Source organism: Gastrolobium bilobum, unplaced genomic scaffold (genome assembly GCF_033153095.1).
Source record: "Gastrolobium bilobum isolate Gb01-03AN ecotype WA unplaced genomic scaffold, APGP_CSIRO_Gbil_v1 utg41872, whole genome shotgun sequence".
NCBI classification, from domain to species: domain Eukaryota; kingdom Viridiplantae; phylum Streptophyta; class Magnoliopsida; order Fabales; family Fabaceae; genus Gastrolobium; species Gastrolobium bilobum.
Genome location: NW_026896659.1, coordinates 199,216 through 218,674, shown reverse-complemented (window position 1 = coordinate 218,674; position 19,459 = coordinate 199,216). Strand labels below are relative to the sequence as shown.

Below are 19,459 nucleotides of genomic sequence, written 5' to 3'. Positions count from 1 at the left end.
CAAGCTTAAAACATCAAAATGACAAGAGTTATGATCAAGTATACCTCTAATGCACCACAACTCCGAAAATGAGGCACACAAGGGGTCATCTACACAGCACATAGGTTCTGACCCACCAAGACTACGAAAATCAACAACAAGCTTTGACCTTTCACCATCAAAATGGTTTCTTGAAGCCTTTCAAGCCAAGAACAAGATGACCCTCACCCCAAGCTCTCAAACTTAGCACTAGAAACCCCCACACAGAGCTAAAACTATCAAAAAGCAACACCCCACTCACTCACAAGCCAACCATACAAGGTATACAAGGCTAGAGGTGACTAATCTCACATAAAAGAGGTGTCTTGAAGGGTTAAGGTGAAGAAAAGCTAACAAAACAGAGAAGAAATGGAGGAGCACCAGCTGCTGACCAGCCACCACGTAGAGGACCAAAGGAATTAACCTAGGTCTTTGTGTCAATCTCTATTTATAGCCACTTAAAGGTTAAACACACAGTATTAACTTTAATTGCTACGATTAGCATTTTAATCTCAAACTTAGGATTCTGAAACTACTCATTTTTCTAGGATTTATCATATTTTTATTTTATTTTTCGGAGCACCTTTCCGGTACGCGCTTTTCATAGCCAGTATCAGTTTCTGGCACCAGTTCTCATTATTTTGACTTGAAACTCGTTTTACAAGTCCTATATATCATTCTAGTAATTATCATGCACTTATAATAATTTTCCGGGATACTTTTTCGGTACGCATTTATACTGACTAGCAGAACCGGTATCTGCACTTTTCTTCCGAAAAGCGACTTTCAGCATTCTTAATCACTTACTATAATTATTAGAGCCTCATAATAATTATTAGGGTCAATTATGGAATCATTTCCTAATTTCACATAATTAATTAATTAACTTCCTTAATTAACGGTGCGGGTTCTTACATATTGGATGTGGGAAATTCTATGTTGGGTCGTGTGCTACCGGGCAGGTCGTTTGTTTTCACTGTGGCAAGGAAGGCCACTATGCTAGAGATTGTCCATCGTCTACGGCGAAAGCTGCAGCGGATCAGGCGATTCCATTGCAGATAATTCCTACTTGCACCTACAGTGGCACCTGTTTTGCCACCTGCCACTAGCAGAGTTTATACATTGAATAGGCAGCAGTCGGACAGAGCTCCGAACCTTGTGAGAGGTATAATTCTTGTTGAAGATACTTTGGTGATGTATTGTTTGACTTAGGGACGACACACTTATTTATTTCGAGTCCGATTGTTGTGGGGCTAAACTTGCCCATATCTGAGTTTTCTCAATCTCTGAGGGTTACTACCACTACGGGGGAGAAATGCGAAGATTCATCTATCTATCTGGATGCGGTATTTCAGTTGGATGGTCGGGACTGCGTAGCAGATCCTTTTTGTCTACCCACGGTCAGCCTGGAGATCATTTGGGTACGGACAGGCTGTTGAGAAATTGTGTGTGTTGGATTGTTGTGATTGCATAACATGATGTATGAATTATGTTTATACATTGAATGTTGTATTGAAGTGTTTGATAATATAACCTGAGGAACTAGGTTGATTGAGTGGGTTATTGGCCATCAGCGTATTGTGGACTATCCCTGGAGGGGATGTATCCAAAGAGGGTGCCTCTGAGGAGTTTGATTGGATGCTCAGTTGATGTGTGATTCATTCAGTGGTCCTTGTGTACAAGGTACACTGGAGACTGGTATGCCTACTAGTTCCTTGGCTGATAACCTATGTCATGGGTTTCCCTTTGGGGATTGGATCTTAAGAGTGTTGACTCTTGGAAGTCCCATGAGGGCACCGATTTGAGTTTGACTCATCGGGTGGTCCGGGATCAATAAATTTTAGTTTGCCTCATGGTATAATAATGCATTAAGAGACTTAAAATATGAGTTTATACTCTACAACTACCAAGTGGTGGGATGAGTAAAATATACTAAGAGTGATATGCCAAAGCTAGCATGAAAGGTAAGATGCCTTACGCCATTATATATTGTGGTGGTGCTTTATTTTAAAAAACGTAAGAGATGATATCTAATTGCTTGTGAGTGAGAAACACTCTCTAGTCAGGTTTGTTTGAGAATGTGAAATTCTCTTTAAGAAGTTAATGGGTAACACTTGGATTTTGTGGCAAGGCCACGCACGAACTTGTATATATGAGGCAGGTGCATGTACAATTAGTTTTGTGGGTTGAGTGATCTCCATGACTCTAAGTTAACATGAAATTAATGATCTGTTTCATATGTAGATTGCATGTAAACACCACGAATAGTACTAAGCATGAAGTAAATACCATGAACTGTGTTATTACATCGATGTTGTGCCATCCTTTATTGACTTTCGTTTTTGCAGATGACATGAGGATTGAGGTATGATGTTGCATAGAGTATTTATTTATTATGTTATTTGAATTGGAAAATTTTGTAGGTGTACGTGAACTAAGGTATGCTACTATGCGAATTGGTATATTAATTAACATGTATTGACTGAATTGAACATGAGTATGCTTCTGTACTATGAAATGAGCATGAGTATATTAATTAACATGTATTGACTGAAATGAACATGAGTATACTTTTGTACTATGAAAGAAATCATGGCTTTATTCTAAAGACTGAGGAGTTATGGAAATTGTAAGTTGAGCCACGACTAGAGTCATGGAATATGACCTAAACTCACTCAAGTTATTGTGAGGAATAAAGTATTGGGGGTCAGGTCACCTCTGCTGATAGAGTGACTGATGATCCTAGAGAAATGAATGACGATTTTGATGTTGATCACTTCAGACCTGGAAGGCGAGTTAGGAAACGTTGCGAGGTTCCGTGTGGCGATGATGGATTGGTATATACCCAAGATCATGAAAAGTTGAGTTAAAGAATTGTTCATCGATGTTGATACGATTTCAAGACCCGAGTAGTGAAGTATATGCAAGCAAATATATGAACTTGCACAGAGCAAAGAGCGTACGGTCTTGTCAATTTGGAGGAATTACCTCAATGGAGTAATCTTTACTTGTACGTTGACCAGAGATTTCATTCTCGGATGGTCGAAGAGTTAAACTTCTGTCGACTCTATTTGGTTATTGTGGACATAACAACTTGTCGGCCCAAATTTTTCTGGAAAGGAAAGCTTATCCAGAGGGCTATTAGCCCAATGCTAAATGGATGTGATAATAAGAACTTCGTGGGGTACATGAGAGCATTGTCAATGATCGATACCCGAAGTTCACCTCTTGTGTCAGAGTACAATTGCAAAGAGCTTTCATCACTCAGTTGAAAATAAGTACAACATATCATTCTCTGATGGATGGTGAAACTGTGTGGATCCTTCCAATAATGGAGGAAATGCTGAGAGCATGTGCTCTGTGGCAGAGCACATCACAGATATTTATACTTTTCACGGTGTAAATGAATTCGAAATATTATTGAACATAATTGATTAGGAAAAAAACTTAAGGAAGAACTCCAGAGGAGTGTGGACTTGGGAGCGGGAGGACGAGTTTCTCCTGCAATACCCCGAGTTTAAGGAAATGTATGTCTCTAATTTTGCGGACAAAATTCTTAAAAGGTGGGGTGAATGTAAGAACCCGCACTGTTATATTAGGAATTTAATTAATTTAATTATGAGTTAAGAGATAAATTCCATAATTGACCTTGAATAATTATAAGAGAGCTTAAATAATTATTGTAAGTGATTAATAATGTTAAAAGTTGTTTTTCTGACGAGAAGTGCAGATACCGGTTCTGCCTCACGGTATAAGTGCGTACCGATGAAGTATTCCAGAAAATTATGAAAAGTATGTATATAGCACTAGAATAATATATATGACTAGTATAACAAGTTTGGAGTCAAAATAATGAGAACTGGTGTCAGGAATGATACCGGCTACGTAAAAGCGCATACCGATAAAGTGCTACGAAAATTATAATAAAAATATGATAAATCCTAGAAAAATGACTAGGTTCAGAATCCAAAGTTTGGGATTAAAATAATTAGCGGAGCTATTAGTGCTAATACCGACTATTAAAACTTAATGTCCCTATATATACTAATTGCACAAAATCCTTGGCCATATTTATGAGGCTACGTGAGGCTTCCTTGTTGCTGATCAGCCTCCACATTCCATTGCCTCCCTCTCTTGAAAACTCACCAAGGAACCACCTTTTCTCTTTGGTTTTCTTCCTTAATCATGTAAACACCTTGTAGCTTGTGTTGGGTGAGTGAGAGGCTCATGCTTCTTAGTGTGTGGTTGCTGTTGGTGAGGGGTTGAGGACTGACTCCATTGATAGTTGTGTGGAGGCCATTTCTTTGACACTTGTTATCTCAAGAAGCCATTTTTGTAACAAAGAACCTAGCTTGGATAGCTATTTTCGTGGTCCTTGAAGTCAGAGCCATGGGAGCTGCATAGAGAGCTCCAAGAGCACCCCTCTTTTCTGTTTTGATCTTTGGGGTATGTCCTTGAACCTTGTTCATGAGTTTTCTTTGATAAAAGTTGAGTCTTGGCATATAAAATGAGATGAGTAGGTAACCAACTTAAACGTTTGCTTAAATGTGTCTAAAAATGCATGCTTGGACGTTTGGAAGTGTTAAAAATGAAACCTTGAAGGGATATATACGCAAAAATGAAAAACTGCATTCTGTCGCGAAATATCCGGATATTTGGTTGGTGATATCTGGATATAGATATCCGGATATTGGGTCTATGAATATCTGGATATAGATATCCAGATATTGGGTCTGTAAATATCCGGATATGGATATGCGGATATGTCCCCGAGGAATATTGGGATATTCAGGGAAAAATCATGTTTTGAGTTATTTTACCCAGACAGAAGCGTGAGTTGAGTTTCTGGAACCTTAAATGATTGTTATGAACCTCTGGAATAATTTAATTAAGTCAGAACCAATAATATTTAAGGCTTATGGCTTTGAGAGAAGCCTACGATCATTAAACGAAAAAGAAAACGTCTTTATTTCATAAACTTTTAGATTATGAATGTTGATATGATTGTTGGTATAAACAGACTGTGAGAGTGCTGTTTGTGGACCTTGGACTGGGTTGGATTCTTGAGTTGGATAGTTAGCTTGCGAGGTAAGCTTTCGTGTCCTCAGTTTTGCCCATTGTTGGTTCCACCATACCTCATGGGGGATGGTTTATATGCATGATGTGTTTTCATGAAATGATGTTTATTGAAATGCTTTTGAGCTGTTAAGTGCAAAGCCTTAGATATGTATGTGGTGTTCACCCTAGACGGTAAGTCTGAGTATGTAGCGTCATACAATATGGTGATCCTGTGGGCAGGTACAAGTAGCGTCTTGTACTGTAGGTTGTAGACGTATGTGATCCCTACTTTTGTTCTTTGGCCAGTAAAATTTTGACACACGTGACATGATTATATGTTGTATTGCACTGATTTCTGAACTTATACTGTTATACTGCTTTTTGAACTTACATTGCACATGTAAGTGAGCTTGGGGTGGAGAGATCCTTGAGGACCCCTTATCTTACTGAGATTTCTTTTTAAAGATCTCACCTCACGTTTGGGGCACATTTTCATGTTCAGGTACCTCGGGGGATGATACCTCGGGCGGCAGGAGGCCGGAGCTTAATTGACTGATGCATGCGTATTTATGCTGATATACTTAGATGCTGATTGTAATTTATTGTCATTATACTGTTATTTGAGTTGAGACTTTGTTGGGCTTTGTTGCCTTATTGGGTGAGCATGGAGATTGTCCATGCCACATTGATTATGTTTTGTTTATTTAGTCTCGTGATGTATAATGAATCAGGATTAGGTCCGGTCTACGTGTTGTAGTTCAATGACTAGATACACATTTATTTAATGAGGTTATTCATTTAGCTTTTATTGCAATTTACATACAGACATTATTTTGGAAAAAGATTAAGTAATCAACTTGGTTAATAATAATGACGTCATAATTGAAAAGAAAAATTAGCTTCCGCGTTTAATTAGCTGCGCTACTGCCATATGTATTTTTAATACGCCGGGTGCACACAGGGTGTTACAACATCGGTGTCAAATTTTGAAATTTGACATCAAATCTTAACCGTTGATTTCCGTCAATCTACGACTATCATTTATTGGGAATTAATAATTAATTATTAAGTTTGATTCCTAATAAATGATAACCGTTGATTGATAGAAATCAACGATTATGATTTGGTGTCAAATTTCAAAATTGGACATCGGTGTGAAAGAATCATGCCCTATATATATATATATATATATATATATATATATATATTCACTTAAGATAATCTTATCTTCGGCCACCCTAAAACTATGTTGTTTTGGGTGTTACGAGAATTAATGAAGGGTGTTTTGGTAAAATTCATATAATAAATAAACAAACAAACACCCCGAAATACCCTTCATTAATTCGCCTAACACCTAAAACGACATATTTTTGGAGTGATCGAAAATAAGTTTATCTCAAGTGACTTAAGAAATATTTTTCTTATATATATATATAGAAAAAAAATTCTCTAGCTATTTGAGATAAGCTTATATCCAGCTATCACAAAATTACATCATTTTGAGTTAAAAATAATAATTTTTTATTCTAAAAGTAAAAATCTTAAACACAACCATAGTTATCCCTCATTCTTTTCCTTTGGTTGGTTGTTCTTCCCCTCTTTGTCGATTTCCCACTTCGTTCTTCTCCTTTGTCACTGTTGGTTCTTCTCCTTCAATACACATTCTTGTTCAACACTTGAGTCATTTCTCAAGGTCAAGCCACACTCATTTTCCCGAAAACTAAACTTTCTTTGCTATTTTCTGCGAAAATATGAAAGAAGCATGAGATTTGCAAAGGAATGTGTCAACTATTTTTCTCCATGTGGGATGACTAAAAAAGAGAGTAAATCTCCTTTTGGGTCCCTAACAAAAAATGCGGTCCCCTCTTTTGTCCCTTAAAAAAAACGTGAACTTTTGGTCCCTCTGCAATTTCAATTTTTTGAAAATGTGGTCCCTTAGAAATTCAATGAAAATCCAATTTAGTCCCTAAAAAAGGACTAATATGGATATTTTTTTATGCGATGAAAGTGGGAACTGTATTTTTTTTTAGGGACCCAAAAAAAGATTTACTCAAAAAAATTTGAACTTTGAAGCACCTGCTTTTTCCTTTTGAGTTTGTAGTGCAGAGGCGCTCTCATTTTCCACAATGCAGAATAGAATCTCAGAGATATGGGAAATCGACCAAAGAGAAATGTATTTTAAAAATCTTTCCCCTCTTTTTTTTAGAATTTTTTTTTTTTCATTTTTAACCTCAATACAACGTAATTTTTGGATGATTGGAGATAAGATTATCTCTAGTGGCTGAAGAAATATCTTTTCGTATATATATAAAAGATATATATATATATATATATATATATGTATGCTTTAATATTTCTACAGTGAATGTAGATAAGTTATCTACATTAACCTCCAAAACAATGTCGTTTTGAGTTGAAAGATTAAAAAAATATAATAAGAAAGATCATTATAACCCTGAAATAAATTATAATTACAAAAATACTTGAATTCCATCCCCAAAAGGACATCATTTTGAGCTCAATGTAGATAACTTATCTACGTTGTCTGCATCCAACAATTATAATTTAAGAAATCATACTAATTAATTAATATAGTGGCAAATTCTTTTTACACCAGTATAAGACTAACAAGTCTTACATCACATCTCATCTTGATGAACGAAAATCATAAGTTGATATTTGTACTGTAATTAATGATTAATTAATTCGTATAACTTCCTAAATTATAACCGTTGGATGCACGAAAATCAACAGTTGAGATGTTGTGCAAGATTTATTAATCTTACACCGGTGTGAAATGATCCTTATATATATATATATATATATATATATATATATATATATATATATATATATGGCAGGATATTCTTACACTGTTGTAAGAATATGAACTTTTATACCAAATCTTGATCATTAATTTGCTTGTATCTAACGACTCAAATATCTAATAAATTAGAACAGTTAAATATAAATAGGATCAACGGTCAAGAATGAGAGTGTAACTGATACTGGTGAAAAATGATCCTGACATATATATATATATATAAATATTTGTGTGAGTGTGTGTGGATAAATATTTTCATAGCCATTTTAGATAAGATTATCTATAGCTACCATTTATAACTATGTAGTACATAGTTATAATATTAAAGTTTCTTTTTTTATCTCCTCAGTGTCTTTTCAGAACCTGTCTGCTGACGTGGAGAAAAAAAAACTTTAATATTATAATTATGTATTATCGATAGTACATAATTATAAAGAATAGCTATAAATAACCTTATCTAAAATAGTTGTAGAAATATTCTTTTCACGTATACATATATATAGAGGTGGCAAAGTGGGCGGCTCGTCCCGCTCCGCTTTTGAAAGTGGGCTGAAAAACCTAGCCCGCCCCGTCCCGTTTGGCGGGTTGGACGGGTTGGTCTGCCAGCCCGAGCCTAATTTACACTGACCCGCCTCAGTCCGTCTATGCCCGCCATTAACCTGCCAAAAAATGAGCCCGCCCCACCCCGTTTGACGGGTTGGACGGGTTGGCCCGCCGAGCCGAGCCCGTTTTGCCGGCTCTATATATATATATATATATATATATATATATATATATATATATATATATATATATAATGTTAAATTACACATTAAATTATTGTTAAAATCTTATATTTAACGTATTATTACAATAATGCATTTCATTACACTTCATTTTTTATGAAGATTAAATCAAGCGCAAAGGTTAAATGGAAAATTATCGTTGCAAAGTATATTTATGTAAAGTAAATATTTATTTTATGTTGATTCTCCAAAAATAAAATTGTTTATTTCTTCACTAAATTAATATTAAAGTTTAACGTCAAATCAGTCTTTTTAGAGGACTAATGTGATGTTGAAAAATATCGTCAAAGAATTAATTTGGTTTTTAAACTGGACATCAATGACTAATTTTATTTATTTTGTATTAGCTGAGCATATTTACAACTTCGGGATCCAAAGTAAATGTTTGTTCTTCTTATCACTTTTTATTTTCATATTTGCATAAAAAAGAAAATATTGTTCAATTAAAGTAATGAAAATAATAATAATACATCAAGTGAGACTGCTTTTTATTTTAGATAAAATCAAGATTCCTCTTTACAAGACTTCTTTTAACTAATAGAAAATTGCATACTAGCAAAATACGCACTATCTTTTGTTATATCAAGTACACATTATTTGTTAGACTTATTTTTGTAAACTCATGTATACTATTTTCTTACAAATAGTTTTTTTACCTCCGTTGCTCTTTCGCACTCGCACAGACATCTTTCACGGCAATAAAGTTCCAATTTTTAACCAGCTTTACTTTACACTCATCGCCTTTTCCTTTTTAAAATAAATCCTTCACGGGTATACACTCATATATAATAGGGATTAATATTTCTTATGTTTTAAGAGATAAAATTATCTTCTAAACATATATAAAAGTGTGTAAGACGCATGTGAGAAAAAAAGAGAAAAAAATAAGCCTCATATTTTTTTATATATATGTAAGAGATAAAATTATTTTTTATAATATTAGAAACATCAATCCCTATACACACACACATATATCTATATATATGATAAACTTTTGCAATTAAATATTGAAAAATATTTAAAATTTAAGTAATATATATGTAAGGTTCGCTTTTTCAACAGTTAATGTAGATAATTTATCTATATTAAGCTTAAAACGACGTCGTTTTGAGGCAGAAATCAAGGTATTTTTGTAATTATAATTTATTGGGAATTAATAAATGTGACACAATAAATGTTATTAATTTATAACCGCTAGATTGACGGAAATCAATGATGATTAAATTGGTTGTAAGAGTTGTAAACTTTTTTGGTGGTAAGTGAGTCCCTTCCCATTTTTTAATTTTTTAACTCAAAATAATATCATTTTGAAAACAAATATAAATAACTTATCTACATTCACTTTAGAAAGCCCTATGAATGTATCCGTGACCATGACATTCATTGTCAATTGAATCATATGATTGTGCATGTGACGCTATATGCTCTTGAAAATGATGTACAAAATCTAATGAATTAAATAATACTTAGGTCACATGCATGAAGATATACAATAATAATTTTCTCCCGTTCATATCGTTTCATCTTCAAAGACGGGGTTCACAAGGGCATATAAAAAATAGAAAAACAGTTTTTCCTTTAATAGGAGAGTTGTTTTTTCATGTCAGAGTTTGTTTTGTTTTGTGTGTAATATTTTTATTTATTTTTTGTTTTTTGTTTATGGTGGGACCCATTAAAATTATGTGTGTAGGAAATTTTCTAATCTAATGTTAAATGAGAGATGTAAAGTCCATAAAAAATATAAAGAAATTTAATTCGTACAAAATTTTTAAATTATTATTTTAGATGCTCGCTATCATAAAGGTAAAATATGAGATTAATGTCATATTGCAGGTTGTACATTTTCGATATATCAAATTTGTCTTAAAAGAAATTGAATATGTAAATCATAGAATTAAAAATCATATGAACGAAAGAAAAACAATACTTCAAACACATTGTTTGTGATTGAAAATAACCTCTTAAACCAAAAGAAAACTTTTACCAAATATTAAAAGTTAGAGGATAAAGTGTTACAAAAATAAGTTAGAGCAGCATCTATTAAAAAAATTCCACATAAAATAATTTATTCTTGTGAAGAAAAATCAATAAAATAAGCTCAGTTAATAAACGAGAGTAGGGTGAGAGTATGTATTCATTGTTGTACCATCTTTAAAAGCGAATGGTTTATACAAAGTGAAATCAATAAAAGTTCCCCAATAAAAAAAATTGATTTAGCTTGATAAACAAAGATTAAAAAAAGACGTAGAAAACCTTCTAAACAAAACCATATATTAAAAAAGACATTTACCTGAATAATCTTTTTACAAACTTATTTTTTTTTATTAAAAAGCCGTCGTTTAATTCATATAACTTGCGCTATTTATTGCAGAACGATGAAATAAGCTATATGAATGAATTAATGTTGCATTGTTTGACAAATTTAGAAGAGAGGACAAGTTTAAATCTCCACGTCGCTATGTAATAAAAAAAAAATTAATGATCTTACCAATCGTGTCTTAAATATATTTGTTAAAAAATATTTAATATTCTTTATTAAATATTTTACTTTTTCAATTAATAATCTTTATTTTTAATTCCTTAGCTAACAATCCCTTAAGCCCTTAAGAACATTCTCAGGCAAATTTCCTAAAAAAGTAAATCTACAAAATACATAAAAGTCAAAACAAAATAAGATAAATTATAAACAATATTAAATAATAATAAAAAAGAATTCTTAATATTTTGTTTCAACGTGAGGAAGAAGAAAGAGCAGAGACAGAGAGAGAAACAGAGAATCGATCGGAAAAAACAGAGAGAAGAGAAGAAAAGAAAAGAGAATGGCCACCCAAATGCAAGATCCGCCTTCAAACCCTATCCCTAATCCCAATGCCATGGCGACTACGTCGCCGTTTATCCGCGGTGGTGGGAACGGTGGTTCTGACAATCCGGTCTTCGGTTCCGGTTCCGGTTCCGGCGCCGGGGAGTCCCATTCTCACCATCGAAGGGCACAGTCGGAGGCCAGTTACCGGCTGCCGGATGACATTATGGACCTATCTCCGTCGGATCCGTTCAACGGCGGATCCTCGACGGCGAGCCTGGAGGAGATCGGATCCGAGGACGACCTGTTCTCCACCTACATTGACGTTGAGAAGCTCGGAGCAGTCGGAGGAGGGACGAACGGATCGGGTCGCGGCGGAAACGGATCGGATCAGAGCGGTTACGGTAACGGCGCCGGCACGAGCGGTCAGAACGACGGAGAGAAGAGCTCGAGCGCCACCATGGCGAGGTCGAGGCACAGGCACAGTAGCTCCGTCGACGGTTCAACGTCGACGAGCATGTTTGGAGAGATCATGGAAGCCAAAAAAGCCATGCCTCCCGATAAGCTCGCTGAGCTATGGTCGATTGATCCAAAGCGTGCCAAGAGGTCTATGATCCTCCCTTATATTTTTTTTCTGAATTTATACTTCATTGAAAACGCATCAAGTTTTTGGCTCTTCAATTTTGGTTTCGAAACTGAAAGCAATGGATTAAGGTTGATGTTACGTAAATTCATCAATAGTTGGTTTATAATTTAATAATAATAATAAATATTATTATTATTATTATTATTACTACTCTCTGAGTCCTTACAATTGCATTGCTTCGAGTCTTCGTGAATCATGAATGTTACAAATTGGTTATTTATTTGTTTGCTTTCATATGTTCTGTGATTATTTAATTACCTATTAACAATGAAAATTGAGCGTTACCTTTTAAATGTGATTAGTTGATGTATGACTTTTTTAGTTGACCTTATCTGATCTCAAACTATTGCTTTCGCAGAATCTTCATATGGGAATCTTAGGTTTGGCTTTGATATTTGATAGTTGCTGTGTTTTTCATGACTTGATGCGTGGATAGATTTACATGCGTATCTTTACATTACACAAAGCTAGCTCTGCTGTGTTATATGTATCCTACATTGATCATTCAATTGTATAAGTTGGTTGCTGTGGAAAATTCCTCCTTTATATGATTCTAGTGTTTTGTAGAAGCAAGTTCTCAAACCCTGGCAGTAATTGAAGCATCGGAATGGGATATGAGTTATATGACTGAAAAGGGAAGTGACGTTATAATTGATAACTTACGGTTTCTGATTAGACAGGGAGGAAGGTTTTAGATTGCCGTTGTATTGGGACTACAAAAGTTGCAGACAATTGTAGGAAAATGTGGCTGATGCAGCAGCAATTAAGGCTTTGTTCCGGTTGTGTAGGTCTGGAGACCTCCAAAACCGCAATATAATGCATTCGCCGACCACAATTTAAATTCGTTTGTCATTAAGAATCTTCCTGTTTTTGTCTAGATTATGTTAAATCTAATGACAATATAATAGTTATAAAACGTTAGAACTTAAAATTTCTGAATAGGCAGAGACGTTAAATGTAGATCATTTAAAATGGGGATGGGAAGCAGCAAAAGTGAGGGAGCGTGAGGTTTAGGCGATAGACACTGCTCTTTAATTTCACTTAATAACTGTATTTTAATAGCTGGTGTGGAATTTTTTTTGTTATTCTCACAACTATTGTTGTTATGTATAGAATCCTCGCAAATAGGCAATCTGCTGCACGTTCAAAAGAGAGAAAGGCCCGCTATATACAAGAACTTGAGCGCAAAGTTCAGACCCTTCAGACTGAAGCCACAACTCTCTCTGCCCAACTGACACTGTACCAGGTTGGTGTTGACTTATGCAAGAATTTAGTTGAACTAGGTCTTAATATGCCACTGCAGTTTCTTATTCCCTTTCTGCTGCTTATGATTATTGTTTGACTATTCTTATAATCTTACATCGTTGCTTGCAAGTGTTTCTTCTTCAACCTTGTGTTAGCATATCTTCTCAGTTCTCACCACCTGCTCAAACTTAGTTTTAATGACAAAAATATCGCATTTAGATAAGTAGATGCACTCTTTTTGTATTTCTCTTCAGAAATTCCTTTTTTTTTTCCTATACAAATCAAATCTATATATTTCTTGATCATAATATTGAGTATTTTTCTTTTTGTGAATTATTATTGAGTAATTTAATTGTACAAAGGTAATTCCTGGTACACAGGTTGACTTTTCATTAAACTTCACCATTAGTTGACTTCAGCTATTATGCGTAAACTTGTGGTTGAATAGGAATATGATTGATCACTTCTTGATTTTTTATAGAGGGACACAACTGGTCTGAATACAGAAAATACTGAGCTTAAGCTCCGTCTCCAAGCCATGGAGCAACAGGCACAGCTTCGCGATGGTAACTATTATTAAGTCGATCACTTTTTTTTGATACAATAACATACTTTACATTTTTCGAAATGATAGTTTTTATAATTATTTTTTTAAGGTTAATTAATTGTATTGGAATCTGTTTCTGATCTGATGTAGCTCTTAATGATGCATTGATGAAGGAAGTTGAGAGGCTTAAGATTGCTACTGGGGACATAATGAACCACTCCGAGTCTTTTAATCTGGGAATGCACCAGATGCCATTTGCAGGGTCAAATTTCTTTCCAATCCCACCACATTCAGGTCCTTCTGGTCACCAAAACATACAGTTGCCTCCATTTAGTCACTCCCCATCTAGCATGCCAACTCATCAGCTGCAACAAACAAATACTCTCCAAATGTCAGATATATTGCAGAATGACCAGCTTGGTCGTTTGCAGGGACTTGACATTAGTAGCAAAGGATCAACCCTCGTGAAGTCTGAAGGTCCCTCAATATCTGCTAGTGAGAGCAGCACCACATTTTGAATTTGACCGAAACTGCTTGACCTGCTGACTTATCCAGTGCATTCCCTTCTCTTCAATTGTTTTTAGTGTTGACATGTAGTCATCTAGTGAAGGTAATCTGCTTCACTAAATATTCCATTCACATTAAGGATTAATTCTTAATTGTTTATTCTTAGGGATGCTCCCCAAAAAGGTGAAGCACCCTTGGTGTTTTGTTGCAAAAGTTCACCCAATCATATGTCGAAGCATGGCATTTTGATATTTGTGGATTTTAGAATATTGGGAATGAAAGGTCATTCTCATGGTGTCTTTGTAATGTATCTTGGGACTTGGGATGTTTATCGATCCCTCTCCTGTCGTTTGTATCATCATTTACATGATAGCATGTAAACTGTGATTTGTTGTTGTGTTCCATTTCAAGGATATGTAAAATAAATTATCAAAGAAAAGAAAAGGATGTGTAAGATGGACTTAGTTCCTTCGATAATGTCTTATTATAGTTTAATTTATTCATGGTAGTTGTACTATTAGAATGTTGGAGACTCAATGTATTATGCTTCTTCTCAGATCAGATATTTATGTAGTTTGATTTATTCATTGTAGTTGTACAAAAGAGTTTTGAAGACTTCTTGTATTATGCTTCTTAGATCAGATATTTATGAATACTTAGCATATAGCTAACTGATTGCATCTGGATTTTTTTAACTCTAATGGAGGACTGCGTCAATCATCATTTTGGAGATAAGGTTCCGAAATACCTCGTCCATGTATTTCGATTTTGGCTTTGCTAACAGCAGCTGTCCTTTGTCGCCTGTTTTGGAGATAAGGACTCCCCTCTTCGGTTCTCTCTCTGCCTTGCCTTTTAAGTTTTAACTTTTTTTTGTTTTTAAGATTTTTCCACAGGCTAAACAATTACTCCATCAATCCAATCGAGTTAGGACTAGTAAAATTCTGTCTATTAAAATTTTAATACAATTGCTTATACAAAACTTAAAATCGAGATTACTGATTAAACTATGTTTGTGTAATTTATTTTTTTTAGTACGTCCAGTTTTAACTCTCATTTCTTCTTTGGTTTTTTTGTCTTATAATACATTAATAGTCAAAAAAAGATAGGGCAGATTTGTGTCTTTAGCAGCTGTCTTATCTCTAGAGGTAATGTGGTTCGTTATTGTGGGCCAAACTCCATTATAACCAGTGTCGAGAAGGGAAAGCGAAGCGCATGGGACGATAACGTTGTCTGCATACCATTAGTTATTGCTAAAAAAAAAGTTGGACAAGTTTTTTTTTTTTTTCTTTTGACAAAGGTTTAAAAAGATAGAAAACTTTTTTATTCCAAGACTAATTTATAATTAAATTAAAGATCACTGGTCAATCGTCAATGGTATATTTTAAATCGATTAGCCCGACATTAAGTAGGAAAAGTTGAAATCAAGTAGTCATTTTGGAATTTAAAGTGTATGAAAGCACACAAGCATTCATTGGGGTGAAAAGTTTAAGAATTGGAAAATTTGTCCCATTCTCAGGTTTGTGTACGCTATAAATCACAATGATCGTGATATTATCAATGAAAAATTGAGACAAAAATTAAACCTTAGTTTAACTTTTTTGAGTCTCTTCAATCGGTTCATTTTAAATATTAGTCCGGTTCAAGAACTATCAGATCCAAAGTAGAGACCGCTCTCACAAAATCATTTTTTTCATTCCCAAGACTCGAACTTGAGACTTGTAGTTAAGGAATACAAGCTCCTTACCACTTGTGCCAATGATATTTGTTTCATTAGTTTATTAGATTGGACTCGTGCCAATTATATTTGGTTCATTAGTTTATTAGATTGGACACCAATAATGTACATATGTATGCCAATAGATAGAAAGAAAAACCATCATATAATGCGCTAATCCCGCGAGGATGTGAGATTGTTATTTTGTTTGATTAGGCTATTGAAAGAAGTCTACCACGCACAATGTGGACTCTGCTAGAGTAGAACCAAAGTGTTGTAATCCACTAAAAAAAATGATTCGATGATTTTTCTACACGTAACTGTTGAATTCCGCTGGCTTTTCTGATTCTTATTTTTCCATATTTGGAGTTTGGTGCAGACTTTTCGATATTTGTTTCCAATCGCGGAAGTCTTGATGTCTACTAGAAACAAAATACCAATTATCTTATCACTAATATTACAATTAAATTTTCAGCAATGACACCTCCAATTTTACATAATCAACTTCCACGAATTATGTGAATTTTAAGGGGGCCAAAAAAATACTCTCATAATGCAGATGTGACAATATCAATAGTTAATTTGAGATATTAGATGATGTTTTTCCAGCTACTGCAAACACAGAATGGCCCATGAGCAGAAAAGAAAAAAAAAATAGTCTTACTTATTTTTATGTATCAAATATTTTCTATGAATGAGAATATTACGCATTCTGTATATTTTTTATCAAGTGTGGTGAAAGATAATTCATTTACACCATTTCTATCTTTATAATTATTTATTTTCATTTTTTTTTCTTTTTTGTAAGGGAATATCTATTTCGTTTTACAAAAAATATGTTCCTCCTTTGTGATGAATCAACCTATGCTGTTATCGGTTAAAAATAAATAAAAAATGTACACAAGTAGCAATGTTGGATATTATCACACTCACGTAAAGATAAATAAATCTCATCAGTTTTTTTTTCTCTTTTCTTTATAATAAAACCCATATATTTTTATTTGAATGTTATTTATATATTATAAAAGAGGTGATCAACCAAATTATGGTAGTTCAATAATTGATATATGAGAACTGAGTATGTAGAGGTGAAAACATATTTGATCATCCATAGTATTATATTTGGAAGGGTTTAAGTCATTAAATCTAGATTCACGCCGAGCAGAATTGTCTCCATTAAAAGATATTATAGTTTTTCCAAAAAAAAAAATGTGATCAATGCTATTTGTTGATTTTGTTCAGCTACTGTTTTTTTTTTCTTTGAGTTAACCCAAATGATCAACTTATTTCCTGTCGAAGGTTGAAAAGGATTTTCGTATCAAATGGTGGTAGTTTAGTTGATTCATGGAGCTGAGAGTATGTATTTGATCTTTCTCAATATCACTTTTAGGAGTAATTTAAAATGTTAATCTTGTATCCATTCCAAATTAGGCTAATCGCAAAATAATGAATCGATTGAAATCAAATCAGTGTCCACAATTTTGCCAATAATGTTCTATTTTCATTGTTATTGTCAGTGATCTGTTGGCCTCTAAATGGTCAACACTCAGCCATGATGATCCAAGTTGACGAGTCTATGATGTTGCCATGTGTCCAACGTTGTGCCACAACATATTGAGCAAAGTTTCTTTGCTCCAGGAGCAGAAATCATTTTGTGGGAATGTGGTGAGAGAAAGAGATAAAAGATTGAGGAGAGACGAGAGAGAGAGAGAAAAAAAAATTAATTCAGATATCAATTTTTTAGTGGAAGGACCATCCTTCAGCCATATATTTTTTGCGCTATATATATATATATATATATATATATATTTTTTTTTTTTTTTTTCTTTACGTTCTTTTTTTTTTATTGGCTAGCTCCTCATTGAAACAACGAGTGCATTGAGCTCCCCACTTCGAGGACAGAGACACGCCAAGATTTGAATCTCTGACCCAAACAAATCATTAGAATTTCAGTTACCAAACTGAGCTACCCTTGGAATTTACGTTCTTATTTTTTACAATCCATTTTAATGCCACAATGTCATAACGTAACCTTAAGAAAGAAAATAATAAAGGGATATTTTTATTGGCTGATATATTGTTCACCAAATTGGTTGGATCGTTATACCCGATCCGTACACTTTATTCCCTAGTAAGTTTAATATTTCTTTTTTTTAGATATAGAATAATCTTTCCAGCACTGCTAGTGATCAATAGTCTTGATCTCCAGTCATATAGTGCACCCTTTGCTGCTTACTTCACCCTGCACAATCCATAATATTAGTGTGAATATCAAATATTTTCAGTCAGCAAAATAAATAAATAAATAAAAAAAGAAAGAAAAATGGATATGGAGGCTAGGCAGAGAAGAGAAGGATTACTTGGAGCAGTCAGTGGAAGGGTAAACTTTGTAGGGACATTTAGTGCCACATTTGCCAGGAATAGCATTAACACGGTTATAGTCAATCCCAAGGATATAGGCTGCTTTATCCTTAATGCACTGGCATGCACCTCTTCGATCATCTGCATTCTTATATGCTGCATTGAGAGAGTGGATACCTTGGCAACACATGGGTGACACACTCCCTCCCAACACTGCATAGCTGATGCATGGAGTTAGCCAGATAGTGACTTGATCACATGTCAAGTTTGCTTCAGCGTGAGAGCCTGCTATAAGCATGCATATCATCACTGCAGCAACCAATGCCACCTTAGTCACTGCCATTTTTTTTCTTAATATATATGTAAAGAGGGTCTCTTGTGGTAAGTATTTGGTTTTGTAGATAATGGGGTATATATAGATTGGAGAACAGGGGTGGTGTGGTGCCTTAAGAGAATCTTACAAGTACACGGTGGCTGCGACAAATTTATAGATAGAGCCAAAGATTTTTTATCATTTGCATGTGATAATTCTTAGTGAGAAAATTCAAAGAACGTTTCATGAAACTTCAAAGAGGTAGAAGTTGCGTATATTGATTAAAGAACTAAAAGCATAGGTATTATTAGGCTTACGGGTTGCACAACAGCCAAATTATATTATGGTAACGTTTCCGCCTCATATCCGTAGCCGCCTCAATAGTTGGGAAGAATTAACTAGAAATAAAATTTACTTTTTATGAATGGCTTAAAATGTTTCTCCGTTAGTTTTTGACATCAAGAAAAAAGGATTTAAGATAAGACACTTTATTTCGAAAAATTTAAGATTACAAATATTTGCATTTGAGAAGTTATCTATCCGATTTCAGTCCAAATGCACAAATTCACACCGGTTAACTGTTTCATCTACGGAATCACACGCGCTCATGTTCAAAAACTGAGTTAATGAAAACTTGACTG

General features: G+C 34.3%; 2 protein-coding genes across 2 annotated transcripts; one reads left to right on the top strand and one right to left on the bottom strand.

Annotated features, from left to right (window-relative positions):
• Positions 1-11,504: 11,504 nt before the first annotated feature.
• Positions 11,505-14,721, top strand: LOC133301340 (transcription factor RF2b). Its single transcript, XM_061500966.1, has 4 exons — positions 11,505-12,091; positions 13,245-13,377; positions 13,858-13,942; positions 14,074-14,721. The coding sequence occupies exons 1-4, from the start codon at positions 11,505-11,507 to the stop codon at positions 14,439-14,441; spliced, it is 1,173 nt and encodes a 390-aa protein (XP_061356950.1). The 3' UTR covers positions 14,442-14,721.
• A 3,482-nt stretch (positions 14,722-18,203) lies between these two features.
• Positions 18,204-18,873, bottom strand: LOC133301344 (non-specific lipid-transfer protein 1-like). The gene is made up of 2 exons (XM_061500973.1): positions 18,505-18,873; positions 18,204-18,386 (listed from the first exon to the last, which is right to left on the bottom strand). The coding sequence occupies exons 1-2, from the start codon at positions 18,846-18,848 to the stop codon at positions 18,377-18,379; spliced, it is 354 nt and encodes a 117-aa protein (XP_061356957.1). The 5' UTR covers positions 18,849-18,873; the 3' UTR covers positions 18,204-18,376.
• Between the last annotated feature and the right edge of the window lie 586 nt (positions 18,874-19,459).

Excerpts from the sequence above, each read along its gene's own strand:
- LOC133301340 (XM_061500966.1), top strand. The coding sequence starts at position 11,505 with ATGGCCACCCAAATGCAAGATCCGCCTTCAAACCCTATCCCTAATCCC. Across the intron at positions 13,378-13,857 it reads CCCAACTGACACTGTACCAG|AGGGACACAACTGGTCTGAA; the intron begins GTTGGTGTTGAC and ends GATTTTTTATAG. Across the intron at positions 13,943-14,073 it reads ACAGGCACAGCTTCGCGATG|CTCTTAATGATGCATTGATG; the intron begins GTAACTATTATT and ends GATCTGATGTAG.
- LOC133301344 (XM_061500973.1), bottom strand. The coding sequence starts at position 18,848 with ATGGCAGTGACTAAGGTGGCATTGGTTGCTGCAGTGATGATATGCATG.